Consider the following 26,545-nt stretch of genomic DNA (forward strand, 5'->3'; position numbering starts at 1 on the left):
CTGCATCGGCAATGGTGGATACAGGTGTGTTGCGTACGGTCCGGCAAAGTATGCACCAGTGAGTGGCGAAGTGTTTGCAAATGCAAGGTGGTCGCTTTGAACATCTGCTGTGAAGTGCACTTTGCTTGTAAGTGTACATTCCGGCTCTGTGAAGATAAGATTGGATGTCACACGCACACTATGGAATTATTGTGCATAGCATAATGTGCAATCCAGTGTAGCCTACCTACTGTACTGTATTGTGTTTCCCTGTACCGCATTGGATAGAGACGATGTTACTGTATCCACTATTATGTTCTACGTATTGGCTTTATTTGTGCCATGGACGAAACAAAGTGATTGTTTACGCCTGTAAGAACAACATGTTATGTTTGAATATTTAAATAAAGGTAACTGTAACGGTAAGACAGAACATAGTGTACTGCATAGTGGAGGTGTTCATTAGATACAATTTGATACATTAACTGAAAAAAAAATTGGCGCAAATGCAACTCGAACATGGGTGCGTCCGCACAACCGGCATTAATGGCATTACCTTGTCTCACTGAGCTAATGAGACAGCTCCGGCAGAGCGCCGAGCTCATGCAACCTGTGCTTGGCCACACGGCATGCCGTTACAGCTTTGCCAGAGCCTCGTTTCTTAACTCGCATTTCTATTAAACCTATTGGTGGGACTAGGTTTTGCAAGAAAAACTTTTGTCATGAATTTCGATGAGGAACCGCATGCCGACCTCCAAGTGCGGCATTTTTTGTTCACCCTGTATTATGTGTTGTCATGTTTCATATAAAGGAATGGTTGAAGTTTCAGGCTGATATTTTGCTGTTTGTTTTTCTTGTTTGTGTAAATAATTGAGTGCTTTGTGAGGCAAGATGTTGCTTGTGTGGTCATTGGTAGAAATATTGTGTGCAAAGTCAGATGTCAAAAATCTCTAATTCTCACATGAGGGTCGTAAATATAGTTCATGAAGGTATCAGTAAAAGATTGGCTACAGTCCATTATTGAGAATTCATGTGTGGAGATTTTTTGGGTGAAATAAATAATAGAAAAGTATTTTGAGTGTTGGGAAAATTTTCTTTTTGTCATTATCAGATAAGCCTAAATTTAATCAGGATTAGCGTCGTGTCATAATTTCCATGAGATAGTGAGAAGTTTGAGTAATTTGAAATAAGCCATGATGTTAAATGTAATATGTGAAATTAATGCAGGTCATAATATGGCCGTTTGAAAAATGATCTGAAGTCAATTAGGTATTTTAGAGCCAATGGCGCTGAATGAGGAAAGAACGAACCGCTGAAAATATGTGAGAAAATAGGTAGAGTGGAATTTGTCTCCGGGAAGATTTGAATGCCCCGTAGAGTTAGTTATTCATGCTGTGCAGATAAGAAGGCCCCTGATATGATGTTGAAGTGGTTTCCAGGAAGTACTGACTGCCCGTGGAAATATATAATGGAATGCCAGATGCGGCATTTATGATACACGTGGTTCGGATTCCAAGCGAAACGGTTTTGGCTTGAGAGTGTATTGTGCCATTTAGCAGAAAGGCAATAATGCAAATTACACTATGCAATCTCAGATATTTAGATGTCATGAAACATAGTAGAATGATTCCACCTAAGGTGAATGAGAAATCTGGCTTGTTTCACAGTGATTTCTTAGTAAAAAATTTACTACAGTTAAGCTAGATGGCCAGGTGCGAGGACAGTGAAATCAATCGACCCATTAGTGAAGGGGGAGCATATAGCTTGAACTGCGGGCCAATGACAGACAGTAGTTGGGAATTTTGAAATAAAATATTGTTCCTTAAGTTTGTTGGAGATGGACACAAAAGTTTGGTACTGCATTTTAGCATTCTGTAAATCTGAGTGAATTGTAACGGGAATTACATTGGTTGTGACACTTTCATTTTGGGATTTGAATGAGATTAAAGGATGTTTGAGTTGCAATATTTGTTGAGGACAATAGATAAGACTGGGAAGATGATGTATATATTTTTGTTGATATTGGAATTAATATTTGGAATTTTGTTAGCTATCAAATGGGTCCACTTCTCATTTGGTTTCGAGGATATGTTACATTCGTTGTGAGATTTAATCTGTGTGATTTTGTTAGTGTTTGCTTCATTACGTGTGAGTGTGGCTTTGACTCAGTTGATGAGTTGGTGAGTTGATAGGTGACCACAAGGGATAAACTGTTATAAATAATATTAGAATAATCTAGGGTTAAGAGACATAAGGACGCAAGAATAGTTTATCATGTCATTATTCCATGTTTTATGAATAACAATGAATTAACATCTGGCCTTGGAGAGATTATTAGTTTACAAAGTTAGTTTAATCTCGATGATAGTTGTTATCAATCTTAGATCGTCAGCTTAGTCTGCAATGATCAGTACCTAATTATTTTCAGTGATTAATTATTATTCAAGTTACACAGTCATTTTAGGATGCAATGATCAGTACCTAATGACCAATGGTTAGTTTATTTCAGTGATAGTTAATATTTAGTTTAGTCTGGAATGACAGTGTGTTAGCTTATTTTATTACCGAAGTTAAATGTTTAACATATCATACAGTACTGACTGTAGCCTCGGTGGCTCAGGCCTCTCACCACTAGGTTTCGTGGTTCAAATCCCGGACACTCCATGTGAGATTTGTGCTGGACGAATCGGAGGCGGGACAGGATTTTTTCCGGGTACTCCGGTTTTTCCTGTCATCTATAATTCCAACAACACTCTTCAATATCATTTAATTTCATCTGTCAGTCATTAACCATTGCCCCAGAGGAGTGCAACAGGCTTCGGCAGCTGGCACAATTTCTATCCTCGCCGCAAGATAGGGCTTCATTCATTCCATTTCTGACCCAGTCAAATGACTGGAAACAGACTGAGGATTTTCACAGTATTGATCATAGTTTTCAAGTAGTACATTTCTCCAATGGTCATGATCATGATGATGATGATCACTGAACCAAACAACAAATCTTCCGTTTATATGAGTGAGATGTTTCACTTCTGTTTCCTACCACAGAAGTGGTAATGATTATTGTAGTGAACAATGTTTGTCCACATTTTAATGAAGACCATTTGTTTATAGATGGTCACATCAGTTGCTCTTGATAGCCTGGTGATAATAATTATGACACCCTCCATTGACATTACTCTTTTCATTTATTTTTCTTTGTCGACACCCCTTCATAAATGGTCACACTGAATCAATTTAACTGTTATTCAGTGAGGTGATAAGATTAATTTTCAGATATCCGTGCTTATTGGTTTATTCATTTCAGATTAGTTTATTATAAACGAACATAACCTGAAAGTTATTTATTTGTTAACTTAAATGTAAACTCAAGGTTTCTTTTTATTTAATAAATATTGCATTTCAGTGAAACAGTATTTCATACAATTTGAAATAATTAATTATTAAAATAACTTCATTTCTGGGTGTCTGGTTGTTACACAACATGGTGTGATCATGCTTCTTTACAGAGAGATTAGATATTGATAATTTTGAATTTTGGAGCACCATGTCTTCCCAAGGAGCAAGTTAACCTGTGAGGTAAATTCCTTTATTGTGTATAATAATGGGTTCAAGTATAATCAGAGGTTGTTCTGGTTCGATTAAGGGTACATTCGATGGTTGATGATATCCTACATGGTATTTTATAATCGGTGGATAACCATAGTTAAGGAAAAGTTCAGAGTCCGATCACGAAAACTGGATCTTCATGGATCAAGTTAACCGACCAACAGAATTACTTCTAATCCGATAGTAATTTTCAGGTTTTTCTCTTTTTATTCTTTATTGGATTCTATTCTAGCAATGGCAATATACATTAACTGAACTCAATTTTATTCACATTTATATCAAACTTCCATCGTCTGTTTTATTAATGTCAAATTTCTTAGATTTGATGCCTCACATCTATTAAATTCAAATTTTTTAATAATAAATCCATTTTAGCCCACTTAAATTTTATTTCAACTAACTATAAGATTTAATGAATATTGAATTTTCACGACAGCATTGTAATCAAAACCAACTTTCAACCTATTAGGTCGTATTACGTACATTTAGTGCGTGTTGGAGAGATGTACAGATCAAAAATGGCCAACCACCAGTGGGATCCGAACCGACAACCTCCCGATTTCGCGTCGGTTGCTCTACCAATTGAGCTATGGTGGGCTACGCCATCTTTGTTCTGTTGGAAAGGATCTAAGCTACAGGTCTGGCACTACTGCAATCACACTGTAGAGTGCGTTTTAAATTGCCCGTTGAGGGCCAAGTCAATGAATACTGAATTTTCACGACCGCATTGTAAGTGAAACCGACTTTCAACCTTCCTGTAGGGTCACTAATAAGACAGGAATCTCTTTTATGCTCAATAACAATTGAAGGACTTGGTGGAGGAAGGGCCTACCGCACTTTTGAAAACATTAGGGATAAAGGCATTCAAGGTTCTTTAAGGGCAGAAAAATGCTGAATCGATGTAGGCATTTTATATTTTAGGAATACGTTCTTAACATACCAGGCTGTCTGGCTACAAATACTCAAGTAAATTGGATTGAAAATATCAGTGAAATTAAGTAAATAAAAGGATGACAGTAAAAATATATGTATTCAATTAATTTGCAATAGGTGAATATAACATTTTATTAGAATACTTCATCAAAACGAGCATAGTGAGTACTTAGTAGTACAGAAATAATATTTTCTACTAAATAAAGGTATGATTTTACCTGCCTTTTAGAATTACACTTGACACAGTACAAAATAAGAAATTTGACACACACACACTCTCTCTCTCTCTCTCTCTCTCTCTCTCTCTCACCCTCTGCATCATCCACACACTGTAGTTGGGATGGACTTCAAAAGGGAGATAATATCTTGCAGTTTCTTCTGTTTTATTGCTGACCCATTAAGGTTCTTGTTGGGGAACACTAGGTCTCTTAAGTGAAGAATGTTTAACCCTTCCTTTCTGGTATCTGCCAGTCATCAAGGCCTTCTTACTGCACTCTTGATTAATGATTGTCAATACTTACCTTTAGCTCTTCTGCATATAAGATTCTTCTGGTCTCAGGGTTTTCAGATTCTTGGATCACTTGTTGACATAGATCAGCAGGTGGCATAAAGAAATCCAATAGCTATCGGAACCGACTTTCAACCTAGTTCTGACGTACAGCGATATAATATTCTCGTCAAGTTCTGGAAATTTTGATTTAATTATAGAAGCTAAAGTCTGCATTACTCTTTCACATTTAGAAATATAAATCAAGTGAAAACTGCCAAACAGTACCTCAAACTGCGTAACTGTTTGATACCATTCTTCGGTTGGAGGAGTAAGGCCTCCTTTTGAAATGTTGTGAGACACTGCCTGTGGCAAGGTAAACATTTCACCTTTATCACCCAAGCTGTCATCAACAGAGTGACATTTGAATGCCAAGTAGCCTGCAAGGTATTTAATTTCATCCTGGTTTACGTCCTCAGTATCGAAGTCCTGGCTCAAGTCTTCCATCCTTAACAACTCCAACGTTTCTTCCTGTTCATCTAAGGGTACAGGTGTTAACGGCCCCTCAGAAACATCTATACATAGTTCATTACTTACGAAGCTCAAGAAATCTTCCTCATTATCAGCATCAGGATAAAAAATACTCAGATCACTCGGCGATGAATTATTTTCAGCCTCCACTGACACACTACAGGAGAGAGGAATTTCATTACTCCCCGTGAGTAATAGAAGTCTAATTCTGTTACGAACTTCAAAAGGGGACGGATTGCTATAAAAAATTCCTAGGCCACAGACATGTGAAAAGAAATTCTCCAAGCAGTCTTGGTTTAATCTGGCAGTTAAAATATAAGACATACTTGCATGTTTCATGTCTTCAAAAAGTCCTAAGAGAGAGCTTATAGATATTATGAATCCCTTCTGAAACGGAAGTAAAGTTTTCCGTTTACCAAATCTCACTTGTGTAATCACCTCCAGAAGCGCTTCAAGAGTATTTTCCTGGCTCCTTATGTTTAAACTGTATCCACTCCTAGTCTTTTCATCTTTAGGCACCCTGGAGTTCAAAACGTCGAAGGTGTCATTGACTAGCTCGATGAAGTTGCTTTCAGCGTCCTTGTTTGAAGTATACTGCACTGAGAGAGCTGTGTGCCTGGAAAATAACTGTGCAGCCATTCTCACATTCTGACGGGATCTGCCTGTTACACTCAGATGAGCCTCATTAATATGATGTGTAGTTGATAGGTCCCCCTGTTTGAGTTTGTAATAGGTGTTCTATTGTCTTCTTCTGAAATACTGAACCATCAGCTAATGACAAACCTTCATCTAAAAAGTGGTTTCTCAATCATTTCAAGAGGTGGGGTACATCACAGAACACCCACACCTTCCTTTGATCATCCACTGGATTGGCAAAAAAGCTCTTGTCCTTGTGAACGTTTAGTTCCTGCCACACTTCGGAATTTTTGCCCCCCATGTCAAAGTTACGGCTACAATATGAATGTCACAAGCCTCAAGTTTACTAATTATGTTTCTTAACAACTCTGACGTCATTGTCACGTCGAAATCATAAAAAATGGATTGCTTCCATGCAGCAAAGAGCCCTCGAACCATCGCTACCTGGACGTTGCTATGAGGCCCTAGTATGCAGTCATCAGATGAATCGTATGAAATACGTCCATCTATATTGATTTCATCAAACGTCAAAACCGCGATCTTTTCAGACTCCTTGTAATTTACTGTGCTGGCTTTCAACAGATATAGCACCTCTGTTAAAATTCTGGGCCTACATTTAAAGCGCCGAATCCATTTTTGTAAGGTTGACCGACATGATAAAGGAATGTTCCACTTCCTCAAATAATCATATGCTTTTCCGGAAAGCGATCTCAATGACAAAGCATTTGCTATGTCCTCCGAGGACCATTTCACTCCTTTAGTGCTTCCCACGGGACCTCGAATCTGCCCTGGCGTAAAACATTTGGACAGAATCTTAGCTACTTCCTCTCTCTGTGCACTCTTCTTCTCTTTCGGCGGAGACGGTTGTTGTCTTTTTGAGACTAGATACCCAAGTCCCTTGAGCTTCCTTAGAGCAGCTTCCCTTCGTCTTAAAATCGTGTTTTCCTTTTCCAAAATCTCCACCCGCTTACAGAATTTTAAGATTTCCTCATTTTGAAGCGATTCAGTGCTAGTCGCCTGGTCAACTTTCCTTTTCTTTGGTGACAAAGTCTCTAATGTTGACCGCGTCTGCTTCTTCACGTTCCTAACTTCATGATGCAAATCTCTATCACTGGAAATCTGTAAAATGAAGATAATCCTTTATGAGCGATCACGTTTTAAACATATATAAAATCAAAACTACATTAGTTAAGTAAAAGAAGCCTAACTACTAAACGTTCGAAGTGTATGAATAGTTGTAAGTTAATATGCTGTCGTAACTCGGTGTTCTTACATAAATCGTTCTGCTGGCAAACAACAGAACAAAGTAAAAAGATTCAAAAAACTGTTCCAGTACCAGGAATCGAACCCAAGACTTCTAAATGAAAGTCACCTACCCTAGCCAGTATACAATACCGTAGCACGACGGAATCAGTTTATTCATACTTCCACGTAGCTGGTCAAATTTATTACGGTTTATTAAATATTGTATTTATTAAATATTAAATATCATTAAATATTGTATGAAAAGTAGTAGACAGATAGGCCTTTCTGCTCTGCTGTTTGGCTGGGAACGGTGCTAGTGGTTGAGCACGAAGCTTTATCACCATGCCGATTTGCAATGGACAGAGACGGAACAGTATTTGCCCGCAAGATTTTTCTCTGCGGTAATCCCAGTAGTTCATTTCTCAAAACTCGTTCATAATCCTCCTGACCAAAATGTATGGAACATACTCTGGCATTATCAGGATTAAATATGTCACTTCGCTTACAGCGCAACACGCACACTTGCCTAATCTCCTCACGTTTTGGAAATCTATGGTACAAGACACCAGTTGTTTTCGATCCCCAATTAGTACATTGTGCCACAGCAAAAAATAGACCTATACTGAAAGTGAGTTCCTTATCGTTCAGCGCAACAGCTGCCAACAGGAGACCTTCACGTGACGTAAGCATGAGGCAACGTTACACTGGAAGCAAAGTCCAGGAGTCAGGAATGAGCCCCCCTGGTGGAGAGTGTTGCTGGAATGAAAGATGACAGGAAAAACTGGAGTACCCGGAGAAAAACCTGACCCGCCTCCGCTTTGTCCAGCACAAATCTTACATGGAGTGACCGGGATTTGAACCACGGAACCCATCGGTGAGAGACCGATGCGCTGCTGTCTGAGCCATGGAGGCTCCTTTACTATAAATAGAATGAAAAAATATTGAAATCAAAGAGACAAATAAATAAATAAGTAAATAAATAAATCAATAATATTTTATATATGAAATAAAATATAATATATGTAGTATATATTTTATTTAATAATATTTAAATAATTTATTTATTTGAGATATCGTGGATTCTGCAATAACGAGATCAATTTTGAACAGGGAACAATGTCTGAATTGAAAGCAACAAAACTGGCTGCTTACATTTCTTCTACAAGAGAAAGGTGAAAGGGATTACATAGGAGACAAGGTACACATGACAAGTAAGCCAAATGTGACTTGCATGGTGGCAAGAATTTCAGCGAGTATCTTAAAATGAAATGTAGACAATAGGTACATTGAAATAGTCTATGCATAAGAAAAATGCTTTACTTGGGCAAATGAGAAAAGATCACATGAAAGAACTTTGGAAAATTCCATAGAGGTTTACATATCAGTGTTGTTCAAGAAGTTGTATATTTTCTGCTGCTGCAGCTGGTTCAAATCAAAATGTTCCCCAATCCAGGAGATGTAATGTATATTTCACTTGAAACAAAGATATTTCTCTGCTTATTTTCCTAACCAGTTTCTTTATATGCTGCTTCACTGTGTATTTCATTGTGTAATGAATAGTCTACACCAAATTCAAAACCTGGTACAAGGATATATGATGACGACTTATTTTTACAACAAATTTTAAGCGTTGGAAGAGAGAAAAGAGAAAGAGAATACAATTAGATATTTTATATCAATAATGTCATCTAGAACTTGCATAGTTTGTACATAATTTGCAATTTGAAGTGATTAAATCCCATACTCACCTTCTTGCCACGGTCATGCATCATACGCTCCGTATCCTTGAGCATCTCTTGGCGCCACAGGTCAAAGAAGTAGTTGGCATCAGTGTAGAACTTGAGACCATCCTTACCGTCTTCCCTGTAAACAAGTGAAAGAATGTTAACAGCTGTTGGCTAAAACAAATCTTACTAACATATCATAATCATACAGTTTTCATTGAAAATTTTATTACAAGACCCATTTAAAGAAAAATCAATGGAATTTTATACAAAAGTTCTGATACAAGTTCTGATATAAATAAATGTGGACTATTATCTTAAAAATATCATTATAATTACTAAGTCATACGTCAGCAAAAAATGTTATAATTATTAGCAAAATAGAACTAGTACAATGTAAGGAGCAACCCTTATTGGAGAACAAACTATTGTTTATTTGGTGTGTAACCCCATGAGGGGCTAATAATCTTGTCATCGTACACCTGAAAATACCATGATGGTTTATTGTCTCATTAATACTTGGAAGATTTTTGACAATAATGTGATGGTAAGAGGCAGGCTGTGACTGGAAAGGAAGCATCTTTGGCCTAAATTACAATGGGACAATGTGAAAATGGGACACCAAAGAAAATAATCTTAGGACTGCCAACAGTGGGGTTCAAACCCACCACCTCCTGAATACAAGCGTACAACTATACAGTCTACAACACGCAATCAACTTGTTCAGTTTAAAAAAACAAGTATCCCTGCTAACATGAATTAAAGGAATATTTCATACTGAATAACAGTATTTCATGTAGTTTTTTAAAAATTACATTTTAAATAAGAACTGTAATTCCAGTTGCCTACAAGGCTTACATACTTTAGCTGCTAGTTGTTTTTTTCAATTCAATGTTTGCATATTTAAATCCATTTTACACCACATATATTTTCTTAATTACTAGTCTTGTATACAAGCGAGGGCTGTAAAATGTAACATATAACCAGGTTCACATAGTAACAAGAGATATAGTTGCTAACTAGGAGAGGTGTTTAGCATGGCAGGCAGTATTTTTTAAGTTTCTAGATATCTTGTTCAGTGGCATCACATGAAAGTGATAGAAAAACATGCAAAACTGAAAATTAAAGAAACTAATATTATCTGAAAGCTCTGAAGAGTTTTAAAGATTTTAATTAAATTATTCTTGCTGTAATAGCCCAAAGCAGTAGTTTGCTCTACTAGTATGATCCCTCTCCTCCAATGGCACAACAGCCCTGATGGGCCTTTAGCTACTAAGCGACCACTGCTCAGCCCAAATGTCAGCAGGTTACGAGGCAATGCGTCATTAGCATGACAAATCCTCTCAGTTGTTATTCTTGGCTTTCTATACCAGAGCCACCAACTTACAGTCAGATAGGTCCTCAACTGTAATATAGGTTGAGTGGACAACAAACGAGCCCTCAGATCAAGTAGAAATCGGTAACATGGCTGGAAATCAAATCCAAGTTCTCTGGGTAAGGGTACGCAAGTTAACCCTAGACCACAGAGCCAGCCAATTAGTATCATAGTCTGCTATTCTGCTTCTTTAGTTGATACTTCAATGAAGAGTACTTTTCACAACAAAGTATAATTTATTAATGAGATAAGGAATGGAGAACATGAGTGGAAACAACACTGAGGGCAGCTGTTGTCAGTACCAGAATGTCAACTTCTGATCCCCAAATCATCCATATTTCCTTCTAATACTTCTACAGAGGCACATTTAAGAACTGAGTTCCTAGACATGCCTTTAGATGTCCACTCGTGAGAGATTCCATTGCAGAACTGTGGTAACACTAAATTACAATAATTCATAATATAGTTTTCTGAGTTAGGAAAGGAATAAACTCAAGGTGCTGCACAAACATGTATTTTTGTTATGACCTGTGGAGAGGAGCTTGAGGCGATCACAGATTTCTATTTTTTATATTTTTAAAAATAAGTGTTAGGGTCTTCAGTCTGTCAAAAATAATTTTGAATAAACAAATTTAATTTTTTTTAAATTGACTTCATGTTGCAACAACATAGATAGGTCTTAGGGCAACTAAGGGATAGGAAAGCGCTAGGAATTGGAAGAAAGTGGCCATGACCTTAGTTAAGGTACAGCCAAAGCATTTGCTTGGCATGAAAATGTGGAAACCACGGAAAAACCACCTCTCAAATGCAAGTTCACAGCTGTTTGCCTCTAACCGGATGGCCAACTCACTTGGTAAATATCTAAAAAAAAAAAAGTATTGTAATGGACTTATACCTGAAAAGAAAAAAAAACTTATAAAATAGAATGCAATGTTTCGTTCTTGAAAGAACATCATCAGATTCTATCAAATCACACTCAAATATATTTAGAAATGTATAAACATTTATGTTTAATTCCATTTACTTAAACTTTGGAAATTATCTTAATGAAATCCACACTGCTCTCCACTCCAGCATAGAATGCCAATTAATGCAATACCGTTGCAATTGGCATGATTCCAGCTGGTTAATCAGTCCATTAACCTTCTGCCACGCCAGGCTCCCCACCCTGGCTAGGTCAAAGATACACTGTAGTTTACTCATAGGAGTTTAAATTTTGGTGCTCCAATAATGACGATGATGATAACTAGCCTATATATTTAAAACACTAGGCTGATTTTTGCAACACTGATTTTGAGAAAACTGCTGAACCGACTGACATCGTAAAGCATTCTGACGAAAGCTCTTGGCCTGTAGATTTGCAGAGAGTCTTTAAAAACATAAAAATTTCCTGCCATATATTTTTCAATTATTAAAGAAAAATGCCACATTCTCATTGGTCAATGCACTCTCCAATACTTCAAGACAGCCTGAACTGTGAGGGTGATGAGCAGGTGAAAGGATATAGGAGGTGGACAGGGGCAGCTACACATGCAGAGTCTTACTGATCAGCTGTACTTCATGGACAAGAACAGTCGCTAGTTTGCTTCCCAGCAGTTGAACAGTGCACATTACATTTAAAATTCCTCTAACTTTAAATGAGAGTTCGGTGCCTGGATTACAATTAAATTTCAAAGCAGTTGACGATATTGGATTAGCACGGCTCAATATGGGATAAAGCCCTAGTGGCAAATAGTCAGTCATTCATTAAAGTGTGTGAATCATCTTCTAAAATATGACAATCCATTCCTTCTGGTGGGAAAATTATTGTTCTTGGGGGAGATTTCAGAAAGGTTTTTGCCTGTTTTGTTACATGCTTATCGCCAAACAATTATTTAGTTATAAATGTATTAAATAGTCTCGTCTTTGATCCTTCTTTAAAACACGCTGCTTACACAAAACTATGCACACAAAACCACAGAAAAATTTAATTTGCTGCTTTTTGCAAGAAATCGGTAACGGCAACTGCCCCTTTGTAGATGGTGACAGATCAACTGTTATTGAACTACAAGCCAGAATTTTAGCATACATGATTGAAATTTATAGCAAAACGTTTACTTCTGCACGAGATGATATCATTTTCTCAAAAGTTACCATACTTAATTAATTTGAGAGTCATTGGGATTATACCCGGTAGTTCAAAACTATACACTAGCATCAACAGATCAATACTGATGATGATGAATATGAGTTTTGTTGTTTAAAGGAGCCTAACAGCTAGGTCATCGACCCCTAATGGTACAAGGGGCAACAAAATGAAAATTAAAACTTCAAAATGTACCCACTGACTAGAATCTAAAATGAATGATGACGAAAAATAATAATGAAACAAAACCCAATCAGTGGATCCAATTCACAATGCCTTAATTACTGGGATGGTGCTTATTGTCTAAAAGTGGTCCAAAATCCAGGTCACTGGCCCCTCATAATAGTACGAATCACTGCTAAAGCAGAACCATGATGTTCCTCCTATACATGTAGTGATACTAATCATAGGTAACGTACTCATGGTGTTTCTCGCATGATGATACTACTAATCACAGGTAATGCAGACCCACAGTATGTCACACACAATGGCACCACTCACATGTAACACACCTATGGTATTTCGCACATAAGGGTACTACTCACAAGCTACGCAGACTCATGGTGTTGCTCACATAGTGGTACCAATCATTAGGAAATGTAGACCCACAGTGTATGACACATGCCCACAGGCAACACAAACCCACGGTGTTCCTAACATAATGGTACTACTCTCAGGCAACACAGCCCACAGTGTTCCTCACATAGTGGTACTAATCACGGGTGTCAGCCAAACCCCTGGTGTTTCTCACTTAGTGGCACTAATCACAAACAACATAGATCCATGGTGTTTCTCATAAAGTGGTACTATCATAGGTGGTACTAGTCGCAAGTAATGTTGACCCATGGTGTTCCGCATGTAATGGTATTATTCACAAGTATTCTCATGGCTCTAATTTCATCATCCCTTGGTCGCCCCTTTTAGTTGCTTCTTACGACAGGCAGGGAATACCACGGGAGTATTCTTTGTCTGCATCCACCACCCACACGGGGTAGATCAATACTGAAGCTAGCAAATTCATTTTCCTGCACAGTTCTTGAATTCCTTTGAATTAATGGTATGCCTCCACATATTCTTACTCAAAAAATTGGAACAATAGTTTATGCTCCTTAGAAATCAGAACGTTTGCCAATGGCTCCTAAAGGGAACGAGATTAGGGCCCAAATCTAAAAAGCATGTACCACATTAGTTTATAATTGGAAATATTAAGAGGAGATAAAGCTCTAACCTCACAAACTGATAAACAACATCCAATAAAACATTTCCATTTTCTTTCAAGAAGCATATATTTCCAATTCGCTTGACATTTTGTATTAGGATCAAATAAACCTCAAGGGACGTGTAGGTCTCTATTTACCTCAGCCAGTTTTCAGAGATGGCCAATTAAATGTTGCTATGTCAAGAGAGCGATATTTTAAAGTTGCAATGGTGCCAAAAGGTAACTGTACAAAGAACACACTGAACAAATGGCTGCGGGATATGCATCACGTAACTATCAGCTTACATTCGGGGAATAGTGGGTTCTAACCCCACTGTCAGCAGCTTTAAAGATGGTTTTCCATGGTTTACCATTTTCACACCACGCAAATGCTATAGGGCTGTACCTTACGTAAGGCCATGGTTGGTTCCTTCCCACTTCTAGCCATTTCCTGCCACATTGTCGTCGTAAGACCTATTTGTATGAGTGTGACGTAAAGAAAATTGTAAAAAAAAAAAAAAAAAAAAAAAAAATGAAATAAAGGAATAACGTATATAAGGAAATCGTTCAATAAATATTTACCCCACTGACTGTCATGTCTTGACGGGTTTCAACTAGTTGTTGTTGTTATTATTATTGTTATTATTATCATTATTATTATTATTATTATTATTATTATTATTATTACCATCATCATCATCTTCATTTCCCGTTTCCAGCTTCCCGGATCGGGTTGTGAATCAAGAACCTATATCGCTGCCTGTCTCTCCACCACTCTTCTCCTTTTTTAAGTACATCTTCTGGTTTTCCTCCCCTCTTCTCTATGCACTCCCACACTGAATGTGTCTACCTCTTTCGGGGTCTTCCTTGTGGTCTCTTTCCTGTTAACTTCTCTGAAAAAGCTTTTTTTGGCACTTTCTCTTCTCCCATTCTCATCATATGCCCATACTATTTTAGCTTTGTTGTTTTTATCCTGTCTTGAAGTTTCAAAATTCCTGTCCTTTTCCTAATCTCTTCATTTCTAATTCTATCCTTTCTGGTCTTGCCCTTGATACTTCTTAGGAATTTCATCTCCGTTGCCTGTATTCTACTCTCCTCTCGTTTTGTTGTAGTCCTCGATCCAGCTGCATAGGTTAGTATGGGTTCATAACAGGTTGAACATAATACTTTCTTACATATCTTCGGGACATCTTGGTTCCACAAAACAACCCTTACACTCTGGTAGAAGCTGTTTGTTTGTTGTATTCTTTTCCCAATTTCTTCACTTATCTTTCCACTTTCTGTGACCACACTTCCCAAGTACTTGAAAATTTAACCACTTCCAGAATTTTACCATTCAGTTTTATCTTTCCTCTTTCTTCCTTCCTCTTGTCATCACTGTTATTTTACTTTTCTCTGTGCTTACTTTCATCCCAAATGTTTCTATCTCTTGATTCAATGCATCTACTTGTTTTTACACTTCTGTTTCATCCTCACCTCTTACCACTACATCATTTGCAAACAACATGGCTTTTGTTGCCTGTCTTCCCAATCTCTGTTTAATGTTCATATGAATTTCATCCATGACTATGATGAATAGTATGGGGGATAGTACACTTCCCTGTCGGAGACCAGTTTCAACTTTAAACCATTTTGTTTTTCCTATACTAGTCTTCACACTACTAACAGTAGATGACTCGTATATGTCCTTAAGTAGGTTGATGTAGGCTGCTTCTACTCCCTGTGGATATGGCGGAAAATGACCTGGCCATCAGATGATATAGATGTTGATGATGATTTGAAATATTACTCTTGCCTTTTGGATGAAGCAAAAGCTGTGTACCGCAACAAGCGACGCCGGCAACCGATCCAAAACGCCTTTCTTCTCCATGACAATGTAAGGCCGCATACTGCTGATTTAGCATGGGGAAAAACTGGAGGAAATTCACTGGACACCTCTGGAACACCTTCTGTATAGTCCAGATTTATCGCCCTGCAACTAGCATTTGTTTGGACCACTCACATTATTATTATTATTATTATTATTTTTTTTTTTTTTGCAAGTTGCTTTACGCCGCACCGACACAGATAGGTCTTACGGCGATGATGGAACAGGAAGGGGCTAGGAGTGGGAAGGAAGCGGCCGTGGGCTTAATTAAGGTACAGACCCAGCATTTGCCTGGTGTGAAAATGGGAAACAACGGAAAACCATCTTCAGGGCTGCTGACAGTGGGGTTCGAACCCACTATCTCCCGAATACTGAACACTGGCCGCACTTAAGCGATTGCAGCTATCGAGCTCGGTGGACCACTGAAATACGACCTAGGAGGACAGTGGTTCGATGATGATGCAAGTGTAGAAGTGTTTGTGCGCAAATGGCTCTACACACGTCCCTCTTCTTTCTATCAGGACAGCATCAAAAACTTACAAATCCGATGGAGAAAATGTGTATCGAAGGCAAGACACTATGTAGAAAAGTGATCTCAATGTGTGTGTTATTTTTGGTCGATGCAAAAAAAAAATTAAAAATAATTCCTGTTTATATTTGATTCGCTCTCGTATGAGTATTGACTTGCATCCTGTACCAAATGAAAATGAATCTGCTTGCCAACAATAGCACTTCTTTAAAAAAAAAATTAAAATCTGAGAAACCATCCGTGAACATTTCCGGAATTAACTGGAAACCCCACTTCCATTCTAGTACGTCAACAGTCCAATAAGTCCATAAGTTGTAAATTTACAAAAAACCAACAATAGGTTGTGATTTGATTTCAGCAATATATACAAACGGGCAATTCTGAGTATTCATAGAAGCAGGCAGAGTAGAAGACCTGTTCACAGTTTCACCATTACCTAAACAAAACATTTCATTATTTACTAAAGAAAGAAAGAAAGAAAGAAAGAAAGAAAGAAAGAAAGAAAGAAAGAAAGAACACTAGAAAGGGGAAGAGTGTTTGCTCACGTTCTGCAGATATGATTACAGAGAAACACCAAGATTTTTTTGCTAGTCTGAACAAATTTGTGACAGCACAATAGAAAAATCTAGATTAGATTAAGCAGAACTCAAGTTTTTTCTCACCTGTACATATTGAGCTTGTCTAGAGGTGGTGGCTTATCACAACCTGTATATGTCTCCAGCATGGCAGTTGGCATCGTGTCCCGAGAAACTACTTGCTGATCAAATATCACAGAGCTCTTGAACGCCTTCCTCATGTGAATATCTTGTAATGAAACTAAAAAATAAAATAATTTAGTTCAGTATCCAAGAATGTCTCTACAATATCCACATCATTTGAGGAACTGAAAATTTTACAAAATATGTATGATAAAAAACTAGGAGTGCAATAATGCTGATAACAAAGACAAAGACCATTCAAACATTTCTAAAGCCCCGTGGCTTATGTCTCCCAGTATTTTTCTGTTGTGTAAAAAAATATCATTTTCACACCTAAAAATGTAGCTGAATTTTTAAAAAATATGATGTCGAGCACTGCAAAAAGTAAAAATGATGTGTGCCATAGGGACTAAACACTGGAATTCTGAGGAAGATCAGAACACCTGAATCCACCAACCAGGCTATAGCAGACTCTGTGCTAAAACATTCATTAGCAATTGTCAAATATCACCCGTATTCTACAACATGACTGTGTGTGTTATTCTTAAAATTCCAATGAAGTGGAGGACAGGGAATCGAACAGACAACCCACATTCTGGGTAAGAGTTATAATGAATCTACTTGCTAGAAAGACAGCAATGAAACATAGAAATTCTCATTACAAAAATAATGAAAACTAAATTTCATTGCTATATTATTCTGTGTAAACTGATGAAGGAGGCTGACTAGTTTGATTACATACGAAGGGTGGCTATCTGTTGGGCCAACACTGCCTCCAGCTCAACAACGGCATCACTGCTTATGGGCAAACGCTATCTACCTGACAACTGGTAGGACCAAAATGTAACCAAATACAGTTTCATTCCAGAAAAGGCTTCCACCATCTGTATTATTCTTCATCATAAATACAAGTTCATAATAATAATAATAATAATAATAATAATAATAATAATAATAATAATAATAATAATAATAATAATAATAATAATAATAAAATTAAATGGTGTATGGCTTTTAGTATCGGGAGTGTCCAAAGACAAGTTCAGCTTGCCAGGTGCAAGTCTTTTGAATTGACACCCGTAGGCAACCTGCGCGTCGTGATAAAGGTGAAATTATGATGAAGACGACCTGTACACCCAGCCCCGCGCCAGCGAAATTAACCAATGATGGTTAAAATTCCCGACCCTGCCAGGAACACGGAGCCACTGTGACCAGCCATTTAGCCATGGAGCCAGAAATAATAATAATAATAATAATAATAATAATAATAATAATAATAATAATAATAATAATAATAATAACAACAACAACAAAAAATTCAAGTAAATCAAAGTTTTATTCCCTTCATTAGCAATTCAATTTTAATTATGGTTATAATCAGGATCTATTATTATAACACAAGTTTCACAAAAAAAAAATTTCTTCATTTCCACAGCACAGTAGCTATGCACATGTTAGATTTTATACTTTTAACATGAACTAGACTTAACTTTTACCACATTTTGGTCTTATAAATACTGTATTTGAGAATACACTAACCATATTTGGTAATTCCATGTAAAATCAACAAGGTTCACAACATTACCCTCTCAGATTTTGAACAATACTTCAGGTACCGTACTAATAATAATTTAATGTTACTGGCTTAACGTCACACTAACTACTTGTCTACGGTTTTTGGAGACGCCAAGGCGCTGGAATTTAGTCCCAAAGAAGTTATTTTACATGCCAGTAAATTGACCAACATGAGGCTGACATATCTGAGTACCTTCAAATACCACCAGACTGAACCAGGATCGAACCTGCCAAGTTGGGGTCGGAAGGCTGGCGCCTCAACCGCCTGAGCCACTCAGCCTGGCACTTTGGGTACCTGTTACAAACAGCTGGAAATGACAGTTTACAAAGAGTTATTGGTAAAAGAGGTACTGAAAAATTACTAACATTAGTAATACAGCCTTTCACATATTTTGGTGTATTTCTACTTTAAAAACTGATCTGAGTTTCAGCTTATTTTCAAGGAGAAATACCAATCTTTAATTTTAGACAGCTTTCGAATCCCATATATTTTTTAATTTAAATTTTCTAAAACAGACGGCCAGGAATCATAATTTCAATTTCTCAAAATCCTATAACTTCCACTAAAACTATATGCCGAGTCCAAATGTACCTAACATGCTCAAAACATCTTGTGAGTTGTTATTTATTTTGTTATGCGATGTGTTTATTCTGGGTCTGATGGTCTCTCATAATAATGGTTGTATTTTATTATAACATCTTTATGATGAAAAGTTTAATAAGCATACTCTATTGAGTTTATAAACTTTGCTCTTCCTGAGTTAAAAAAAAAAATTAAAATGAAAACATATCTATTACTTTTCTTATGAATCAGCTGCACAGTGTAGGACAAGAAATAATGTTTTTCACTTGTTTTTCACTTGTTATCAACCAATTTTGGAGTGTCTGGTAAATGGCATTTTTATGCAACATCCAGGGGAAGAGTGCAGATGATTGTGTGTCAGGAACGTTTAAGTGACCAGATGTACATGCCACCTTACAGTGACCCTACAACCACCAAATTATGGCACCTCTTCAGCTTTATAACTGGTGAGTAGAGAATAAAACCAGTTGTAATTCTGCATGTCTTACAACACATCAGCGTCACCAAGAAGAACTTATTCTACAACAAGGGTTTAAAAATGCAAGAGTAGTGTCAGGAACCCAGAGATTGCATACTTTTCATTCTGATCAGTTCACATAAATTAGCAAGAAAATTTAAGTCAAATTCTAATAACTCTTAACATCAAAATGTGGTAAAAAGTTGTCTAGTTCATGAGCATACCTATTGTGCTATGGGAATAAAGAGTTTTTAAAATGATATTTCTGTGAGAAACTTATGATAAAATAGATTCTGATTATCACCATAATTAAAACTGAATTACTAACAAAGATAATGAAACTTTGATTTACTTTCTTATATTATTATTAGGTCCTAATTCATATTTAGTATGAAGAATAATACCAGGGGTGGATGCCTTTCTGGAAAGAAACTGTTTTTGGTTATAGGTCTTTCCAATTGTCAGGTAGGTAGCGTTCGCCCATAAACAATGATGTCATTGAGCGAGAAGGCTTTGTCATCTCTCTCTGATTTCTAATATAATATTTTGTAAATGTATTTGAAGTCAAGTATTAATTTAATAGGACTTCTTCTGTGCTGTTATAAAAGGTGCACAAGTTAGCATATTTACAAATTGTACAAGTTGAATAATTATATGCTGTATGTTAAATGTATCATTCAAGTGTATGAAACTGTCAAGTGGATGATAAATGTCAACCAACCTGCAAGTCAAAGTATTTTAATATTTTAAACTATTTTAATACAGATATAATTTAGTAACTGCAAGCATTTTGTAAAAATTAGTATCAAGCAACAATTATTTTCATTGTACACTAGTAGCTTTCATTCAGTAATGGTGTCTTGTTCCCCCTCCTCCAGTTTATTCTATTCTCAAAAGCATGTGTACAGATGCAGGTGACCTGACATGTTAAGTTAAACCAGTGGTTAAGAACAATTAAAATAATGTTGTTATAATGGTTCGACAAGATCAATAAAATACTTTTTCCTTCTGCTTTACAAAGATATAAATATTATCAAGCAAAATGTAAAATTTACACAGTCATATCACATTATTATGACCACCTGCTAACATCCTGACTTCGTAGCATGAACAGCCGCTAGACAATGGATTTTGACTGGAGCTGTTTGGGGGCCAGGGAAGAACTTTTAAGTCTTGATTGTGCTCTTCCAGCTATGTGTGGCAGGGCACATTATCATGCTAGAAAATCCCATCTTCCCAAGGAAAGACAATCATAATGTACAGGTGGACGTGCTAGCCAAGGATGGTTTCATAATCAAATTGATCAAGAGTGCCTTCTATACGAATGATGGGACCTACAAACTATCACGAGAACATTCCCCAGACCGTTACACTGCCTCTACTGCCTCGTGTTCGTCCAGCAATAGTTGCAGGGTGTTGGTTCTCTGACGTTCCTCAACGGACGTGCTGACGTCCACCCATTCTATGCAGCTAGAAACGTAACTCTGAGAAGACTACCCATCGCCAATCAGCAGTGGTCCAGTCACCATACTGTTGAGCATTTTCCATTCTTCAATTCACCTGTGTTAGCACAGGTATAGTCACCCATCATCTACTCCAGATATCCACTCGCAGAAATGTTAGCTGAACTGTCAAGATAGAAACCTGTCTGGATGCCCTCTGGTTCATTTGGATGGTGAGCTGTTCCACTGTAGCCTATCAGTTGATCTTAAAAAACCATCATAGTCTATGTTCACCTCGGACATCAATAGTGCATAGACACGATCACGCTGGACATTCAGGCCATGCTCCTGTTTCCGTGATGTCGCAACAGAAGATGGCCCCACTGCCAACTGTGTCACCTATTCCTGCTCTGATTACTGGTTTTATTTTCTAGCTGTGATTAACTGCAAATCCTTTCATTTTTTCTGCTTTGACTGCATACAAAGAAGGGTAAAAAGAAATCACCTTAAATTTTTAGAAGGACTTCGTTGTTGTGCCCCACCTTTGTTTCGAACACAGAGCGCTACTCAGCGAGCCTTCCAGAAGCGCCATGTGTTCATGCCAGCAAGCATACGGAGCATGGACGTCATTCCGCTAGTGCCCATATATATACCGTCAAGGTGGAGAGCAAACGGAGGGTGTATGCAGGCAGTCCAATGACTATCTACACTGCAAGTCAGGCACGGAGGTTTCCTCTCTTTAAAAGGTGCACCGAACATGTGGACTGAAGTCTAGTCGTGAGGTTTCACCTCAAGGCAAACCCATTAGCCTCAATTACTCCCATTTTCAATATTCTAATCTATTTAGTCTTTGTCTCTTCTGCCAGCCCTTGTATTATGATTATAATATTCATGTAGTTTTCAGCTGTGTCCTTTCTCGCCCTCAGAATGTGTATTCTAGGCAGCAGCCTTCAGAAATTTTTATTTGCATTGTGTCCTGTAACGTAAAGAATTTGTAAAGATTAGGTTAGGCAGTTTGTTAATGATTTCTGTAATGGATCAACCAGCTAATGCATGTTATTAGTTAAAGGTACGTTTTCAGGTAGCATTGTCATTCAACAGCGGAATCTATTTAAAAGATTGTTTTCTTTTTTGTTAATCAAGTCTGGGTAAACACAGCAAGAATAATTATTGTACATAGTGAAAAGTATGCACAAATAAACCATTTACTTCATGTTGTGCATATCATCTCTGATGTATACAACAGACTTCACTAAGCTGTAAATCACAAATCCTTGCCACATGATTGACATACATCAAAATCTATACTGTCAAGGACATTGCACATCACAGATACTAGTACAGGTCTCTGGCATTTACAATTTAAAAATAAATATTCAAACGTTTTGCTAATCATAACTTTAAACACCTACAAACCAGTAACTACAGTATATATCACAATGTCTCATGGATACTTCAGGCTCCCCTTGCTATGACATTAAAATAGGAAAGAGCATCAGAACATCGAGTAATACAACAACAACAATAACAACAACAACAAAAAAGAAATACCTCTTTCACATTTAACATACATACTCCAATGTATGTAATGCTGACAACATCTTATTCACTTACATCCAGCATTTGCCTGGTGTGAAAATAGGAAAACACAGAAAACCATCTTCAGGGCTGCCGACAGTTTTTCAACATTTTAGTCACTGTCAGTATCGTCTTCATTTATACTAAAGTTTATATTTTTTACATCAGAATTTAACCAGAAAATACCTTACTAATACTTATTGTTTTGAGCTATTTCTCTGACTACTGTATCACTTGCACAACTGAAATAATGTGATAGTACATATATCACACCCCCGAATTATATGTAGAAATGAGAGATATTATCATTATTATTATTATTATTATTATTATTATTATTATTATTATTATTATTATTATTATTATTACTATTATTATTATCTGTATTTCATTTGTATGTTTTGTCATTTATATTTATAAGCTGGAAGATATCCACATATGTAGGTATTAGTAACTTGTTTTGCATGAGTGGAAAAACATTGCTTTAATAACCCTGGTAATCTGGATGAGTCATGTGGCTACCCCAGTGTTTGTTGTGATGTACTTGTGTCAGGAAATTCCATTAGTCATGTATATATCCCAGCCTGATGAGATGAGCGTGTTGTTGTACCAGGGAAATTTGACGATTCAAGTAAAACTCCCGAGTGTTTGTTTATAACTTGGGAGAAAGAAGAGGTTCACTCATGATTGGCTGGCAAGCACCAATCCAGACGTATCATCTGAGAGGAGGGGGATGTTGATGTCTATAAAGGTTGATCATATGGTGGCAACCAGAGACTTTGTAAAAAACATTGTAAGGGTGATTGTAAAGGTGAAGGTAAAGGAACGAGAAGGAAGATAACTACAACTACAACTACAACTGACGCACTGTACGGGAAGGAAGTGGTGCTGATACACGGTACTGGAGTGACACGGCTGCAATGGACTGGACTTCAAACGTTCGTGGAGCGTAGTCTTGTTATGTTCGTGGAAAGTGGCTGATTGTGGAGAGTACTTGCACATTTAGTATTGTAGCACTTGTGGCGGCCTAGCATTATATGTTGGTGAAAGCTATCTCAGACTTTCCATAAATTTATATGTTGAGGATCGACAGACGTGTGTATATATCTTTACAACAAGTGTTAAAATATGTGAGCACAGTAGTACAAGGTACAGTATCTGTGTGATGTGATAACTGCCGATTATGAGAATCGGTAAGTCGAATTGATATAGAGACAGTGAAGGGTATTTATCTTCATACATGTACATTGTTCATTGGACTATCTACAAATGGTAGCTTAGTTCTCGCTTTCGTTTTCCCACGATTTTCATTATTGTTGTTGTTGTAAATATGGAGTCTTCCAGCAATATTTTATGTGTGTATTATATGTATAATGTTGTATGTTGATGAGGTGCTCATGCACGGAATTTGTTAATATAGTTGGCTATTTTAGAATTAGTGTTATTGATGAACCTAGGTGCAGTTCCTACCTAATTAGTCGTTTTCAGGAGGTTAGGTAAGGCCTGCAGCAGATGTACCAGTACGCAGCATTATGTACACGCCCTGGGATATAAAGTTTATCATGCTCTTATCTAAATTCGAGGGATCCATTCTGGTGAACTCTGGCGCCCATACTACGGATATTTTGGTTAATTATGCTTATTAATTTTATTAAGTTTTTGAGTAATTTTATTTATATATTTTTATTTATTTATTATTATTATTATTATCATCATCATCAAAAAAAGTTACAATAATACAGGGTTATTCAAAAAGAAGGAACAGATTTTAAACATTTATTTCTTCCAAACTACAAAAGGTAGAACTACAATTTCAACACTCCGAGACAGACAAAGGTTTAAAATTTGAACAATCCATGTAGAAGCGCCGCTGTTGCAAGTTCCAAGCCCAGCCGCATTGGCGTTGGTGCTTGTCGTGCCCAGCTGCATTGCGCGTGGCACGCTGGCAACACAGCAGAAAAAGGCATTTTGTATGCTACAATTAGCAAAACTGGAGTCTATTATTGGAGTTCAACGTGCTTTTCGCCATCAGTTTAATAAACAACCGCCTCGGCATAAGCAGATTTACCAGTGGCATCAAAAGTTCGTGGAAGATGGTTGCATCTGCAAAGGGAAAAGCACATGATGCCCATGCACAACGAATGAGAATGTCGAGCGTATTCATGCAGTTTACGAAGAGAGCCGAAAAATATTCACAACATGAGGGAGCAAGGAACTTAACATTCCTCAACCAACGGTATGGCCAAGTTCTGAAACACCGCCTGCACCTAAAGGCGTACAAATTGCAGTTATTGCAGAAACTGCATCCAGGCGACTACAACAAAATGTACAACTTTTGCACTAGCATGCTAGATGATATGGAAGAAGAAAATTTTTCTGAACAATTAATTCTTTTAGATGAATGCACTTTTCATCTTTCTGGTAAAGTTAACTGGCATAACGTCAGAATTTGGGCAAGTGAAAATCCTACAGCAGTTATTGAACATGAAAAAGATTCACAGAAGGTGAATGTCTTCTGTGCCATATCTGTAAAGAAAGTTTATGGACCTTTCTTCTACATGGAGAAAACTGTGACAGGACTAACCTATCTAGACATGCTTCAAAACTGGTTATTTCCTCAAATGGAAGATGATTCCGATGACATCTTCATGCAAGATGGTGCCCCGCCTCATTTTTCTCAGCACGTTCGACGTTACCTAAATGACACCAACCCAGGATGTTGGATTGGAAGAGGTGGAGCAGAAGATAACCTTCACCACATGTGGCCTCCTAGGCCTCCAGACCTCACTCCTTGTGATTTTTATCTGTGGGGTTATGTAAAAGACTGTGTGTTTAGTCCCCCTACGCCTGACGCTCTTGAAAGTTTGCGACATCAAATTGTTGAAGCTGTGAATTCAATAACTAGAGACCATCTGATTCGTGTGTGGCAATAAATGAGCCACCATTTAGATATTTGCCGTGCAACACATGGTGCTCATATTGAAACCTTACCAAAAATGAAAATTGAACTCTTTCCAGGAACCCTGGAATCATGTTTCTATCTTTTGTAGTTTGGAAGAAATAAACATTTGAAATCTGTTCCTTCTTTCTGAATAACCCAGTATAACGAGCTCCGCTCAGTTGGCGATACTGCCCGAATGTAGTCTTTCTAACTCGTCTGTCTGAAATTTACCCAGCAACATGTATATAAAATGTAACACAGTTAATAAATACGAACCTATTTCTAGTACAATACTGACAGTGAGAGTCAAAGCTAACTGAGACTCTGATGTGAAGAAACCTTGAAGTTTTTCAGTCTGTCGAACACTAATTATAACACTATAACATACCTGTAAAAAAAAGCCCACTAATACACAAACTGAAAAACAGTTACGTAACTGAGTCAACACTGTAAAGTATGGCTTCTTTCTGAAATGCAGCCCCTCCTGCCCAAAAGCCAATAACCTTCTCCTTTTGCAACTCTGTTAAGTCGCTTCCCTTCCTCATGATAGCACGAAGTGCAGTGTGTATAGCCAGCCTGTCAGCTGCATTATATACCCACTTCACTAGTCCATGTCGTGGGCTAAACGCTACAGGTGGTGTTTCTAGCAGGTGTCATAATAATGTGATTCAACTGCTATTGGTTTTAACATGATGATGGAATGCTAAAATTTTGCCCTGAAAGTGATCTACTTTTTAGGTTCTAGTAAGTATACTGTAATTACACAGGTCTCTCAAATTTAAGCAGCTTTATATGCCCACCAACTGCACCAAAAATTGATCTCTTAACCTTGGCATAGGATGTAAGCATCTAATCAGTTAAACTACATGATGGTCAAACATTCCAGCTTCCATTCAGCCCCAAGTTTCAATCAAATCCTTGCTTCATGCCTTCTACCAATGGTAAAGATTTTATCATTCCAGAAGAACAAGAGATATCATAATCAGCACATTACCATCCCTTCTTAGTTACACTGTATATAAATACAACACAT

General features: G+C 37.3%; 1 protein-coding gene across 3 annotated transcripts in view; it reads right to left on the reverse strand.

Annotated features, from left to right (window-relative positions):
• SCAR (wiskott-Aldrich syndrome protein family member 3 SCAR) overlaps positions 1 to 26,545 on the reverse strand; it is a 360,993-nt gene that overhangs the window by 75,215 nt on the left and 259,233 nt on the right. For all 3 annotated transcript variants that reach the window (XR_011017601.1, XM_067137453.2, XM_068225425.1), the window contains 2 exons: positions 16,901 to 17,054; positions 9,169 to 9,283 (listed from right to left, as the gene is read on the reverse strand). Coding sequence is in view for 2 of the 3 variants with exons in the window: in XM_067137453.2 (XP_066993554.1) it covers positions 9,169 to 9,283; positions 16,901 to 17,054 (269 nt within the window). In the remaining variant the exon portion in view is untranslated. The remainder of the gene's footprint in view (positions 1 to 9,168; positions 9,284 to 16,900; positions 17,055 to 26,545) is intronic.

Source organism: Anabrus simplex, chromosome 1 (genome assembly GCF_040414725.1).
Source record: "Anabrus simplex isolate iqAnaSimp1 chromosome 1, ASM4041472v1, whole genome shotgun sequence".
Taxonomy (NCBI): Eukaryota; Metazoa; Arthropoda; class Insecta; order Orthoptera; family Tettigoniidae; genus Anabrus; species Anabrus simplex.